This window comes from Oryza sativa, chromosome 5 (genome assembly GCF_034140825.1).
Source record: "Oryza sativa Japonica Group chromosome 5, ASM3414082v1".
In the NCBI taxonomy this organism is placed as follows: domain Eukaryota; kingdom Viridiplantae; phylum Streptophyta; class Magnoliopsida; order Poales; family Poaceae; genus Oryza; species Oryza sativa.
The window spans coordinates 27,523,545-27,537,662 of record NC_089039.1 but is presented as its reverse complement, the minus strand read 5'-3'; the positions used below and the strand labels follow the sequence as shown (position 1 = coordinate 27,537,662).

The 14,118-nt window shown below is 45.3% G+C and overlaps 1 protein-coding gene across 1 annotated transcript; it reads right to left on the bottom strand.

The window, feature by feature from the left end:
• Nucleotides 1-5,500: 5,500 nt before the first annotated feature.
• On the bottom strand, nucleotides 5,501-12,085 carry LOC4339529 (LEAF RUST 10 DISEASE-RESISTANCE LOCUS RECEPTOR-LIKE PROTEIN KINASE-like 1.2). Its single transcript, XM_015783608.3, has 5 exons — nucleotides 11,191-12,085; nucleotides 7,775-7,810; nucleotides 7,228-7,515; nucleotides 6,359-6,812; nucleotides 5,501-6,128 (listed from the first exon to the last, which is right to left on the bottom strand). The coding sequence occupies exons 1-5, from the start codon at nucleotides 12,077-12,079 to the stop codon at nucleotides 5,684-5,686; spliced, it is 2,112 nt and encodes a 703-aa protein (XP_015639094.1). The 5' UTR covers nucleotides 12,080-12,085; the 3' UTR covers nucleotides 5,501-5,683.
• Nucleotides 12,086-14,118: the final 2,033 nt, after the last annotated feature.

Genomic DNA, 14,118 nt, shown 5'->3' with positions numbered 1-14,118 from the left:
ATATAATGTATGCTAGTGATGTACTTAGGGTGATGGCAAATTTAGAGTTTCGTGGTTTCTAAATTTTTACTCTAACATCATGTTTAAAGCATGTGGTCTTTAGGGACATTCTTATCATCATTAAGAATTTATCAATACAATTGAGCCGAAAGTGTACTCTAACAAATTATCAGTTTTTTAAAGTCTTTTAGCCATGACACCTTTTTCGATGTCTATGAGCAAATTATGCAATTTTTTAATGTCCAGTAGCAAAATTTGTCTTGTTTGTAAATCGTAATTTTGGAATGGAACAAAATACACTTGTAACTAGCCCTAAATTCGTGTACAATGTGCAACTAAAAGTTTGACAGCTCAAACTTAAAACTGAACGAGAATAACTTCCAGTCACGTTTTGAACTTTTGAATTGAAGCAACTTTCAATTGAAATCCACCTGGGTTAACATATATAACTGTGAGATTACGCCTGGGCTCCGTACGAATTCATGCATGCACATAGAAAACAAATCGTGTGGCGCGTGGCACCGATCGAGCAAATCGGTCCGGTAATTAAAACCATTGTTAATCAGACGAGACAAATTATAATCTAATATATACTAAAATCTAGTAGTAGTAGTATAATCTGATCTTGCAGGTCTCTGTCACCTCCAACGACGCGTACGTACGTACCATGCAGTCAATGACATTTCAGGGCTTGATCAGATTCAGAGAGATAAACATAAAACAAGTCCCAGAATGGAAGAAGCATCAGATCGCAACAAACTGGTTTCTGGTTGCCTGACCCTTCCATGCCCCGAAAGGATGCTGTCGAGGTATCCATCTGCTTTCCGCTATACTACTAATTTAATTATGTATCGCCCAGATTGTGGGATGGAATGATTGAGTATTCAGGCGGCGTGAGGCGTGCGCGCTCTCCACCCATGCCTGGATATGTTAATCTGCATTCTGTAGTCTGCTTACCCTTGCGTCGCAATCACATTATCTGAAGACTGAAGTTGAACATATACTGTATATAGCATGGAGTATTCTGTTTATGCAAGTTACACATATATACATACTGTTTTTCAGATAGATGTATGTATGACCATATTAATATCCGAACAACATCGATCCGCATTACTCCCTCCATATTTATAAAGGAAGTCGTTTAGAATAATGTTTAAGCCAAACCTTGAAAATATAAATCATGAATAACTCTCAAGTTATTAAGTTTGAAAATATAAAAATTATATGTATAGATTTGTCTTGAAAAATACTTTCATAAAAGTATACATATATCACTTTTCAATAAATATTTTTATAGAAATAAGAAGTCAAAGTTGTATTTTGTAGACCATATCGCTGTCTTAAACGATTTCCTTTATGAGTATGGAGGGAGTATGTAGGTGCAATTTGGAGAGATGAACATATCAACAATCATCATGCAAGCTGATAAAAACGAGACTCACTTTGTGAATACTCAGCTAGTTAGTTTTTTTAAAAAAAATAAACATGTTCATTAGGATTTAAGTCCTAGACGTAGCGTTATTCTTTTAGTGATTGGCGTCATACACATCGACAGCGAAATATTTATTATGACTTCATTAATTGATTGGCGTCGTACACATCGACGGACGGTGAGATATTTATTATGACTTCATTAATCTCAAAATATATTGGTGACGTAGACACGTGTGTTCATCAAGTGAGTGTATATGCGTTTGTATTTTTTTTAGAAAAAAAGAAATGTGACTGACTTTCAGTTGGAACTTGGGATCCAGTCACCAGATAACTTTAAACAAACACAAAAAGAGGCAGATTAATTAATAATCTTCGTTAGGTATTGGGGTGGACGCATGTGCATGCTGTATTCATGCACGAATGCAAGCATGTGCCTCAGCTGCCTTGACCAGAAAAACGAAGATAAGCTTAAGATAACCAGCCCTTTTTCTCCATGTTCTTTTAAAATACTCCCTCCGTATTTTAATGTATGACACCGTTGACTTTTTAACAAACGTTTAACATTTCGTCTTATTTAAAAAATTTATGTAATTATTATTTATTTTATTGTGACTTGATTTATTATCAAATGTTATTTAAGCATGACATAACTATTTTTGTATTTGCATAAAAAATTTGAATAAGATGAATAGTCAAACGTTGGTTAAAAAGTCAACGACGTCATACATTAAAATACGGGGAGTAGCTAGCTAACTCTTCATATGCAAGACTGTGTATGTGCTATCGTGGCAGAAGCTAGTAGGATCGATCGCGAATGCACAAATATAAGTGATTTTTGGTGAAAGGAAAGGACAGGGACATATACGTGGATATGATTTGAGTGGAACAATCACCTCATCACACTGGATATTCGGATGGTAGTGGGAGGCAGAGGTTCATGCTGTCCAAGTGGTGAGTCACTAGCTACATAGACAGATACAGATCATACAGGTGGCTGCATGTACGCAAGCTAGAATGAAGTGCATGCGTCGTTGGATCGAGCTGAGTCGATCGATCGATCAAACTCAACCAGCCCATATGCACACAGATGCACTATGTATTGCCATGGTTGCAGCGATTGCGATGCTAATTAGTTCGGCCGAGTCGTCATTTGTTTCAGTACTTTTCAGGGGAAAAAAAGGAAGAGTCCTTGTCATGATAGAATTGCAGCAGCCTTAATTTATTTTGCCGGCATTTTGAACAACCTGATGAGTGATGACCTGTCTTGAGATCGATCCAAGTCGAAGCTTGCCTGAATCATGCATGCAGTCGCGGACACGTTTGCACGTACGCTAGCTCCAAGTGAGCACTCCCCCCAAATCGTTGATCTCCGCTCGAGTGATTGACCGAGAGAGCTGCATGATTAGCTGTTTCGGTTCAGAGATTCCAATAATTAGCGATTAGCTTCTTCTGTTCGGATGAGCCTGGAAAGAAAACTAATCTATGGAACAACGCGACGAGACCGGCTTATCGCCGATTGCCATCGCACTCGCAGCGCGCGCGCGCGTGGCGTGCGGCCGTGCGGTGCGGGTGTGGCTTGCCGCGCGCGAGGGAACGCGGACGCCGTGCGGGCACGAGGCGCTCACGTGCTCGCCTGCTGCGGTGCTGCCTGCTCCCGAGCCAGCGAAGCCGTACGTGCACTCACCAAGTATCACGCGTAGGCGTAGGTTTTGCGCCACGAACTTGCCGCAATAACGCGAACGCACGCTGTCAGGCGCGCCACCAGGGGATAAAGCAAAAAAAAAAAAAAAACCGGTCAAAGGAGAGTCGGGGTTTTAAACTCCGAGCCCCTCCTATCTCGTTAAAAAAATAACTCGGCCCTTTTGAGGTTGTATATGAAGGATATGTTTAGTTCTCAAACAAAAAAATTTTCATCTTTTCACGTCAAATATTTGGAAACATATATGGAGTATTAAATATAGAAAAAAGCTAATTACATATATTATGTGTAAATTGCGAGACGGATCTTTTAAACATAATTGCGCCATGATTTGACAATATTGTGCTACAGTAAACACTTGCTAATGAAGTCCGGCTCTGGGGGTTCGAAATTTTAATCACCGAACCCCCTTGATGTCATATGGCGTCGTCACTCGCTTGCTCTCGCTTCCTCCCCGCTGCGTGGCTGTATATATTGCTAGAAGCCTAGAATGAAGTGTATGCGTCGTTGGGTCGAGCTGAGCCTATCAATCGATCATTCAAGGGCTAGAATGAAGATTTTGGCCCCGTTTGGTAGGGATCTAAACTCCAACTCCCAACTCTAAACTCTAACTCCAGTGAGAGCTGACTCCTATAGAAGCTGAGGTGGGGACAGAAAGTGCTTGGCTAGACTATTCAGCTCCACGCCACCATATTCCTCGTCAGCATTTCATCGAACACCTTGTTGGCGTCAACCTATCGTGGTCGCCGCCCGCGAGCCGCCGCCGCCGGTCAGCCCACGCCCACCAGCTGTCGACGCCGCCGCCGCCGCCGGGCAGCCCGCGAGCTGCCGCCGCCGGTTAGCCCGTGAGCTACCACCGCAGCCTGTCGACACCGCCGCCCGCGCGCCACTGCCACCGCCATCGCCCGTGCTGCCCTCGCCACCGCGTGCCCCCGCTGCTGCGGACGCGGCCTGTCGCCACTGCGTGCCGCCGTCAGCCGCCACCGCCGACGTGACTCAGCCGCCGCTCGCTGCCAACGACGCAAATGAAACCTTCCATGGCCGGCCTCGGGAGGAGGATGGGGGAGGAGAGAGAACGGGAGGAAAGAAGATAGGAAGGGTAGCTCAATGGCATTTTTGTGTAAATAGACTAAAAAATTAAAGGGTAGTGGGTCTTTAAGGTGGAGTGGAGCTGTGGAGCAGAAAAACCCAGCTATACCCCTGTAGTACAAATTTGTGAAGTAGCTCTACTGTTGACGTTTGATGTCGTAATTCTGGTATTTGCATGGTATGGGGATTATTGGTGCTAGGATATACGCGAGACTGAGGTAAAAGACATGGATACAGAGATTTTTATACAGGTTTGGGCCCCTGAGTTGTCAGGTAATAACCCTACATCCTGTTGGGCGAAGCCGGTATTGCTCTTATTCATGATAATCACACCAGTACAATATTTGGGGTAGCCCATCTAACTGTTGTCGACATGGCGGTCTGACGATATGACTCGTAGTCGACAACAGGGTAGCCTTACTCCTTGAATCCGTGCCCGGCGAGATCAGAGATAGCACTTTCGTCTCTCCTGACAGTATCCGGAGACACCGTAGGGTACTAGCCGTGCTTATCCCTGAAGTCGATATCCGGCGGCGTGTCCTGGTGGATATAGGCTTTTATGTTATGGCTTCTATGTCGATTGTGTTGGGTGTTGATCCCTTCATGGTGGGTGTTGATCGTCTCATGGTCATGGGTGTCCCCCTGTCCTCCTAGGGGGGCTTGTATTTATGTCCATAGGTGTCCCCTTGTCCAAGTAGAACTAGGGAAACCAATATGGATACAATCCGAGTAGTCCTTGTCGTTTCCATGTAGAACTCTGGTTGTCTTTCCTTATCCGGAACTCCTCCTATATCCGAAGGTTGCTTCCGTATAGAACATGGTATGTGGTGGATCCTGCCGAGATTTAGTCAACTACTGTTAGGTATGTGGTATCTATAACCCTGACATCTACTAACTCCGCTCCGAAAAATGAATAATATGTACCGTTTGGCACAGCTCTAACTCTAGCTAAATTGAAGGCTGGGGAGGCGCCCCTCGCTTGCTGCATGCGTTGCTCGGGCCAGCCACGAGCCGCGGCCCGCACCACTCTCGCTCACCAAGGCAGCAAGGCCTCACGCAGCCGCTGGGCCCCGGGCCCGGCTAGACTGGCCAGCGCGCGACGCGAGATGGGCCTAGTTCAGATCGTGCCTCTGCTCATGTTTTGAGCTTTGGCAGTTGACACTAACAAGCTTGCAAGCTCCACCGGTCCACCCTCCACTCAGAAGTCAGAAGTCTGAGCTTATTCCATACTTTCTCAATGTTGTATCAGGGCAAATTACAGGATAAAAAGAATCATCAGTAACTGGTTACTCAATACTCATGCCAAACGCTATCACAACTTCAGAAGTTTCTATGTACATTTCGTCATTTCCGCTGTTTCAAAGATATATAAAATAACATAATTTACATCAAACCGGCAGGAAAAAAAATCAGTACGCTGTCCGGTACAAAACAAGCGAATCTCGATCGACAGAGAGGTTACTGGCTAGTGTTCGGCGTCGTGCTCATGCTGTCCCATGGCGCGTGCACGGTGTTGGGCGAGCACGGCGAGCCCCTCTTGCCGCCTTTCTCCGCCGCCCTGCACTCGTCCTGGATTCCCCGGAGGACGTCGGCCACCTCCTTGATCGGCGGCCGCATCTCGCCGTTGTGCTGCAGGCACCGGAACGCGAGCTCGGCGACCATGGTCATCGTCTTCCTCGTCGCCTCGTCGGAGCTGTACCCGAGCTCGTCGTCCACCAGCTGGTCCACCTGGCACCTCTGGATCTTGTTGACCGCCATGCCGGCCAGGTTGATCTCGTCGCGGTCCCGCGTCACGTCCACCGCCGGCTTCGACGAGATGAGCTCCACGAGCACCACGCCGAAGCTGTACACATCGCTCTTGTCCGTGAGCTGGTAGCACTGGTGGTACTCCGGATCCACATACCTGCCGCGTCAAACACAAGATCGCATCACCATCAAGAACATGGCACCATGTCACCGGCAAGAGATTTGCTCCGGTCCAATAAAAGATACATCAAGGTACCAAATCATTTTCGATCGTTGGTACCATGAGGTACTGGTACCTCGAGATATTTTTTATTGGAACGGAGCAAATCTCCACCGGTAATGGCGAGACAGCAATGGAGCAGAGGCAGAGCGTCAGTCATGGCGTACCCTGGCGTGCCCTGCGGCGCGGTGGAGACGTGCGTGGCGTCACGCGGGAAGAGGCGGGAGAGGCCGAAGTCGGCGACCTTCACGTGGAAGTTGGCGTCGAGGAGGATGTTGTTGGTCTTGACGTCGCGGTGCACGATGGGCGCCGGCTCGACGGCGTGGAGGTACGCCAGCGCGGCGGCGGCCTCGACGGCGACGTTGAGGCGGAGCGGCCATGTCAGGGCGCGCTCCGGCGCGCGGTGGCCGTGCAGGTGGTCCGCGACGGTGCCGTTGGGCACGAACTCGTACACCAGCAGCAGCTCCCGGCTGCGGCTGGACGTGCACCCGTAGAACAGCACGAGGTTCGGGTGGCGCAGCCGCGACAGTATCGCCGCCTCGTTCACGAACTGCTCCACTCGCCGGCAGCTGTTGTTGTACAGCCTCTTCACGGCCACCACGCGTCCATCTCGGAGCTCACCTGAACACATTTCCAGATCAACCAAAAACCCAACGAAATCAACTACATCCTCCGTTCCAGGTTATAAGTCGTTTTAACTACTCTAAATTTAACTATATTTTATAGATAAATATAATAATATTTACAACACCAAATTTGTTCAGTTAATAAATCTATAATTGAATATATTTTTATAATATATTTATGTTAGGTTAAAAAATTATTATTTTTTTATACAAACTTAGGTTGTGTTTAGTTCCACGCCAAAATTGAAAGTTTGAATAAATTGTAACGATGTGATGGAAAAGTTGAAAATTTGTGTGTGTAGGAAAGTTCGATGTGATGGAAAAGTTGAAAGTTTGAGAAAAAAGTTAGAATCTAAACTGGGCCTTACTCAAGACAACTTGTAACCTAAAACGGAGGGAACTGAAAATACCTTTGTAGACGGTGCCGAAGCCGCCGTCGCCGAGCTCGCGGGCGTCGCTGAAGCCGTCGGTGGCCTCCTCGAGCTCCTCGTAGGCGAAGTGGTGGGTCTGCAGGTAGTGGAAGCTGCCGGACTCCACGAACTTGTCGCTGCTGCCTTTCGACCGCGGCGTCCTGCCGGAGGTGGTGTACTTGAGCAGCCTCGACGACGAGGTCATCTTGTACTGTCTCCTCTTGCGAATGTACAAGAAGGACACAACGAGGAGAAGCAGGAACAGAACACCGGAGGCGATGGAGGTTGCTGAAAGTAGCAAATGGGGATGAAAGTTGTTCAGAAAAGAACATTTTTCACAGAAAAAAAAATAGATGCACTACTCCGTATATGTTAGTGGCAATCCTACTTATTAGAGTTTGTTGCTTACAATTTTGTACTCGCAATATGTCCAATTAGTTGACTAATTACACTCATAATAACGGGTTCCTGTCAGTAATATTTTCTGTTGCTTAGATTCAGATTTCCGGAAAAAAAAATATAGGAGGCAGAGTTTTCATATATTTACCTATTGCAATAGCCTTTTTCTTCGACTTCTTTGATCCTGCAAAATCATGAAACAATTGTATCAACGCAACAATCAGCAAGCGACAACATTAGCTAACTTTTTGACTAAATTTTTTTTTTACAAGTCATAAAAAAATAGAAGGCATGCATGCTCCTTTAGAAAAAAAAGTCACAGTATCACACTAAAAGTGCATCATGATACCGGTCTTATTTTTCATCTTCTTCCTTCTTCTAAGGAGATATTTAACCATTTGCCACATTTAGATGTGGCAATTAACTTTTGGCCACTGGACCCACATGTCATAGACATATGTGGACCCACATGTTATTGAGATAGGGGTGGCAAATAATTATTTGCCAAATCTAAAAGTGGCAAATAGTTAAAAGCCCCTCTTCTAAGACATCTGCATCTTATGGGATGAGAAAACAAGGAATACATGAAAATGGTCAACTTGGTTTGCCATACAACACGAACTTAATTATTTAAACGTTTTGGTAAAAAAGAAACTAATTCAGTTCATACTACCAAATCCCCTAGTTGCCAATTTTGATAATGCTTATAGAGTTATAGGTAACAGTCGACATCAAGAAGAGAAAAATCTATAAATTTAAGTGAAGAGACTAATTCAGGGTAACTTTGAATTTTGTAGACTTGCAGAACGTAAGCAAATACTTGTCATTTGGGCCATTTCAAATGCACACAAATCAAAGGTTGATCAAGGCTCCGTCAAAACTAGAACATCACCAAAAAAAATGGCACATTAATCAAAGAAAGCAAAGAGAATCGCCACTCACTATCCTATCTTGTCTAAGATGAGGTCACCAGATTAAACTATAGGACACCAAACATAGCAGAAACAGAGCATCTTGAGTCAAACATAGTTGTCCCAATCGAAACAAATGAACTAAAAAAACAACCTTAACACCAACCTTGACTTGCCCTCAAGTTTGGTTAGAAGATACATAGGGGTACCTGATGAAGAACATGATCCAATAGCTTGACCATAAGGGCAGTAACATGTATACTGATCAGGAAAACTGCCATTAAACCCACAATGCCCTCCAGAAGCCTTACAATCACTACACCAACCTAGCCCAACTTTCCATCTCGCCGTGAAACCTCCTCTAATCACATCCGCAAGGCTAGAATTTCCAGCAGCCAATGAGCCTGCCATGGTTGAGTTGCATGGAACAACGATAGTTGAGCTGCATGATCCCAGAATATCTGATTCCAACGAGTCATCCTTGTTCTTGTGCAACCTATAGTAGGAGCTTCCCCCAGAAACGCACGACACAAGATCATAGATAAGAGGCAGAGAGGAAAAGTTGGCACTGCAGTTGACATAGACCGTCAGGAACTGATCACGGTCTGTGTACATGAACTTGCTCTCGTCGATGGTGGTGTTGTGATAGCGATCCAGGCATGCCTCCTGAGGTTGAGTTTGATCGATGACCGCAAGAAACTTGTTGCCATAGTCGATATCTGTAACCTGGAACGCGGTGGAATTCATGTGGATCATGAGCTTGTTGTCTGGGCTGCAGATGAGGCGATATCCTGGGTAAGAGCAGTAGTCTGGACGGTGGACGCCATTCGCTGAGAAGGGGTAATCGACATCGAACTTGAGTGATCCACACTGGTAAGAAGCTGGGGTACAATTTGTGTACCGGAAGTAGGCACCGGATTCTTGCATAGAAGGTGGCACCGATGAGAGTAGGATGATGATGAGTAATGGCAACGAACATAGGGGATGCATCTTCTCAAAGGTGTGGTGAACTGGTGATGAAGAGCAACAAGAAAAGGGGAGAGGAAGAGGATACTAGCTAGCTGCCTGCCTGGGTAGATGTATGGACGAGAAATGCAATACCAGATGAGTGTACTAGTACTACTTAAGACGGCGATTAAGTCACTGCACGGCTCATTGATTGTTTTCATATAGGTCAAGAGAGGACGGCCGAGAAGAATTCATGAGACAGATCATGGCGTCAGGTTTCAGGAATTTATGGGTTATGGTTTTTCTTTTCTCCTTCCGTGGCGGCTCAGCCCGAAGGAAATTTCGGGCAAACACTTGGTACAAGTCAAAGATTTGAGGCGTCTTGGTACCTGTTCTTTATGTGAACTGGCACGTCGCACTCTCGTCTGGCTCACGTCAAATAAGATTGCGATGGTTTGCGATGGTCAAAAGTCAGAACCTTCGTCTTGTTCCAGGAGAAGTTACCCACCAACTGTGACTACTGATCACCAGTGATCTTCAACTCGGAGGCATGGTGGTGCACTTGCGCTCACAGTAGGGGTGGATAAAAAGCTCAAAACTCGTGGCTCGGATTGATTCGAACTCGTAGTCTTAATGAGTCAAGTCGAGCTAGCCTTTTAGCTCGTGAGCTTAACAAGCTAACTCGTGAACTGCTCGTTTAGCTCGTTAGTATAAAATATCATCATATCTTCATGAACTAGTGTTTAGTCTTTTAATTACATCAAAACTATTCATATTTAGAGAGTATTATATTAGTTAGTGTTTATTATTATGTTAATACATAATAAAATGTTAAATTTAAAATTATTAATATGGTATTAATGAGATATATCTCGTTAACGAGCCTAACGAGCTAGCTCGTGAACCGAGCCGAACTAGCTTTTTAGCTCATTAACATTAACGAGCCGAGTTAAGACAACGATCTCAAACGAACCGAGCACGAGCCAGCTCCACCCCTACCTCACAGGGATTTCACAGTTCCTAGTACCAAATAACCTCTGCCAAATAAACGAGAATTCTGGGGTGAAAATAGGAGTTTCTAGATACTTTGCTGCCGTCATACCGGTTGGCACAAGCAGTGCCGTCACCAACATGGCAGAACGCATCAACAAAACCAGGTTTCATTTTCTATCAAGAAAGATGTGCGGGGATGCCTACCACACCTATACGAACAGCAATTGGCTTTTGGGATGCCACAATGCATTCATGCAACACTGTCAAAGTTACCCGCAAAAAAATGTTTTGTTTCGACAACAAGCAATTAAAAGTTGGAGAGAGATCACGCTTATAACTCCTAGCATTTATAATTTACATTCTTTTCGCAACCAATTACTAACCCTCATCATTCATCATTCACTTTTTCTAACTAGCTTTACTTCTTAACCAATCATAACTTCTTCCTATTTAATTCTATCTACTTTTTAAATAACTTGTCAAACTTTCGTAATATATCATAGACACACTTCATTCAATTCAAAATAAATCAATCTAGTACGAGATATGACATATTATATTGTTACGAATTTGATAAACAAATACTTATCTAAATTCTTAGAATTACGATATGTGATGTTATGTATTACGTTAGTTTATTTCGGAATGAAAGTAATACTAGGTAATACTAGTAATTAAATATGTTGATGTATGCAAGAGGGTACTAACTCACCGCAGTCTGTTTTGCTGACGTGGCCATCGGAGCACAGGCATCCCAGGAACTCGTTCTTCGTGCCGTAGCTGCAGCGTCCCCCGGATACCTCGCACTCGTGGCACATCCCCGCCGTCGGGTCCCAGCTCAGCTGGAACCCGCGCTTCAGCACGGCGCCGTATCCATCGTCGCCCAATTTGCCGTAGTACTTCTCGTTCATGAGCCAATCCTTGAGCACGGGCACCATCACCACCTCCTTGCACAGCCCCAACCACTCCGTCTCGCCTGCCACGTCCGGCTGCGTGGCGACGAAAGACGGCGCCGTGTCTCGCCGCCCCGGGAAGTCGAAGGTGCTGCAGTTGATCGGGCGGATGTACGGCGGCGGCCGCAGCACGACGTTGGCCGTGGAGTTGCAGTCGAAGAAGAAGGTGATGCTGTCGTTGCCGGGGCTCGGGAACGTGAGCACCTCCGGGAGGGTGACGTTGTGCTTCACCCTCGGGCAGTCGCCGCCGTCGAGCGCGTCGGAGTCGGCCACCGTGACGGTGTGGTTGCCGTGGTTGATCTCCAGGACGGTGTAGTTGTAATTCCCGAGTCGCAGGATGGCGCGGTCGTGGTCGCAGATGATGCCCAGCCACGGGTAGCCGCAGTAGCGGGTGTTCCCGTCGACGACGACGACCTGATCCGTGGTGTTGGAGAGGTAGAAAGGGTACTTGATCTCCACCTGCTCGCCGCAAAAGATCGGCCTCGCGCATATGGCGTCGTCGTACGTTCCGCCGCCGGCAGTGGCCGCGCCACCGCTAACGACGACGACGACGACGGAGAGTACGAGGAGGTGGAAGAGTAGTGGCGGCATGGCGACGACTGCGCACGGTGCGAGCTTACACCGGCTGCTTAAATTTTTTTGTGACATCGTGTTGGCGAACTACTAGCTTGGTCCTATACTAAAACGGACTTCTTGAGCTGCACGACAGCACGAGCACGAGTTTGACCTGAGGGGGTTGGTGTGCGTAGGTATTGGGGGTACGTGGCGTGTTGGGATTGGTTGGGGTAGGGGCAGTTGGGGTTCGCTGCCTGCTTCCTCGATCCGGTTGCTGGTGGCACGCCACCGGAACGACGACCTCGTGGGAGTCGTGCGTCTGCGTCCGGTCGGGTGGGGACTCGGCCAGGCTGCATGGACGCATGCTGCTGCTACTGTCGTTTTCTTTCTTTCTTTCTTTCTTTCTTTTTTTGAACGGAAGCAGTGCTACTGTCGTTTTCGTGGCAAATAAACATGCTGCTTCTCGTTTCAGATTCTTTCTCATTGTCTTTTTTGTGATTTTCGATTGCTCCTAACGCGATGGAAAGGAAGCATCCGCACATCCGGTCCGCGTCAAATGTGAAATATAATGCTCTTTACAAACAAACAACCCAGGTATAAGAAAGTGATGAGCACTTAATTAAGCAGTCGTCTTTTGAATGGCAGATGCTCTTTATTTGGTCTGCTCCCATGAACTTATTAGCTGCCGTACCAACTGCTTCCAGAACGGATTGATCCTGCAATTTCATACTACTCCACTATGACATAATACCTCCGTCCCATAAAAACTCAACATATCCCAAAAGAGACATATCCATATCGGAAAGTGTTTTCTACACCTTCGTTTTCTACGGATGAAGCTGCTGATTTTTTAACACACATTTAATCATTTATCTTATTTAAAAAATTACGTAATTATCATTTATTATGTTGTAAGTTGTTTTATTATTAAAAAATACTTTAAGCATTTATTATCATTTAAATTTTATCCCATAAAAAATCAACTTCTAACATCCTAACTACTCTCAGTATATAAAATGAAAAGTTTTATTTCTTCAATACCCTTTATCTACCTGTCACAATTACTATTTTTTTAAATAATAAAGAGTATTTTGGTCATTTCACTCTCTACTAATTTTGTATTGGGATGCTAGGGTTTGATTTTATATGGGACGGAGAGAGTAGATGTTTTGTTCGCTACCTTCTTTCTGAATTTTCTTAGCCTATGATCATAAATACCAGTCCAAGAGGAACAGATGTCCTAGGATTGCAGACTTGCAGTAGGTCAATCCAGGTCCAGTCTACCGCAGGTTTCCCAAACCGCCGGCCGGGCCGAGGTTACCGCGCCCCGGCCGTAAGCACGGTTACCGCACGGTAACCGTAAAAAACCGTATGAAACCGCGTAAAATTTATCAAAAATTCAAATTATTTTTAAATTTATTTGAATTTAAGGAGGTTACCGTGGTAACCGTGCGGTTACCGGCGGAAGTCGAACCATGGTCTACCGTACGCGCAATGTGAACAAGAGAAACTAAACGATAAAACGAATTAAGAATCTTCTTCTTTTCCATGTCCGGTGAACTCTGAGATATTCTTATAGGTAGGATGACAGAAAAAGCCCAAAAAATACGTTTTGTGCCAAACATAAGCCCCCTCACAAATCACAACACGGGCCAGAAGAAGAAAAGATTGTCTCTTGACTTGTGAAGCAGACCAGGAGAAAAAACATGTTTCTAGTCCATTCTTTTTTTATTAGTGCTAGCTACTTCTTTGATTCTTGTCTGCTTCTGCATCGCGACATCAATTCCTGCTGACCATACAATGAACAGTATACTGTATATGTGAACATTGCATCCGTCGTAGATTCGTAGCGGATTTGCTATAATCGTGGCGACAGATTTTCTGTCCAATCGCAGTCGATTTTTTGCCTTAGGATGGCATGTAGATTCGTGCTCATGTGTTGTATCCGCGCACGTTTTACGGCTCTTCCACAGCTTTTGCCTCGTCAATTGACTCCGTGTGTGTTGTTTGATGAGGGACATGCTGATTTAACCGATGGATGAGATACGTGTAGTAAGTTACACCATAATTACATCATATTTACACTACAATTACATATGTAATTTTAAAACTTACATATGTAATTTTGAAAC

What these genes read in the sequence shown, in the direction of transcription:
- LOC4339529 (XM_015783608.3), bottom strand. Translation starts at nt 12,079, where the DNA reads ATGTCACAAAAAAATTTAAGCAGCCGGTGTAAGCTCGCACCGTGCGCA. An exon ending in CGTCAGCAAAACAGACTGCG is followed by an intron (nt 7,811 to 11,190) that starts GTGAGTTAGTAC and finishes ATGATTTTGCAG; the next exon opens with GATCAAAGAAGTCGAAGAAA. An exon ending in GAAAAAGGCTATTGCAATAG is followed by an intron (nt 7,516 to 7,774) that starts GTAAATATATGA and finishes TGCTACTTTCAG; the next exon opens with CAACCTCCATCGCCTCCGGT.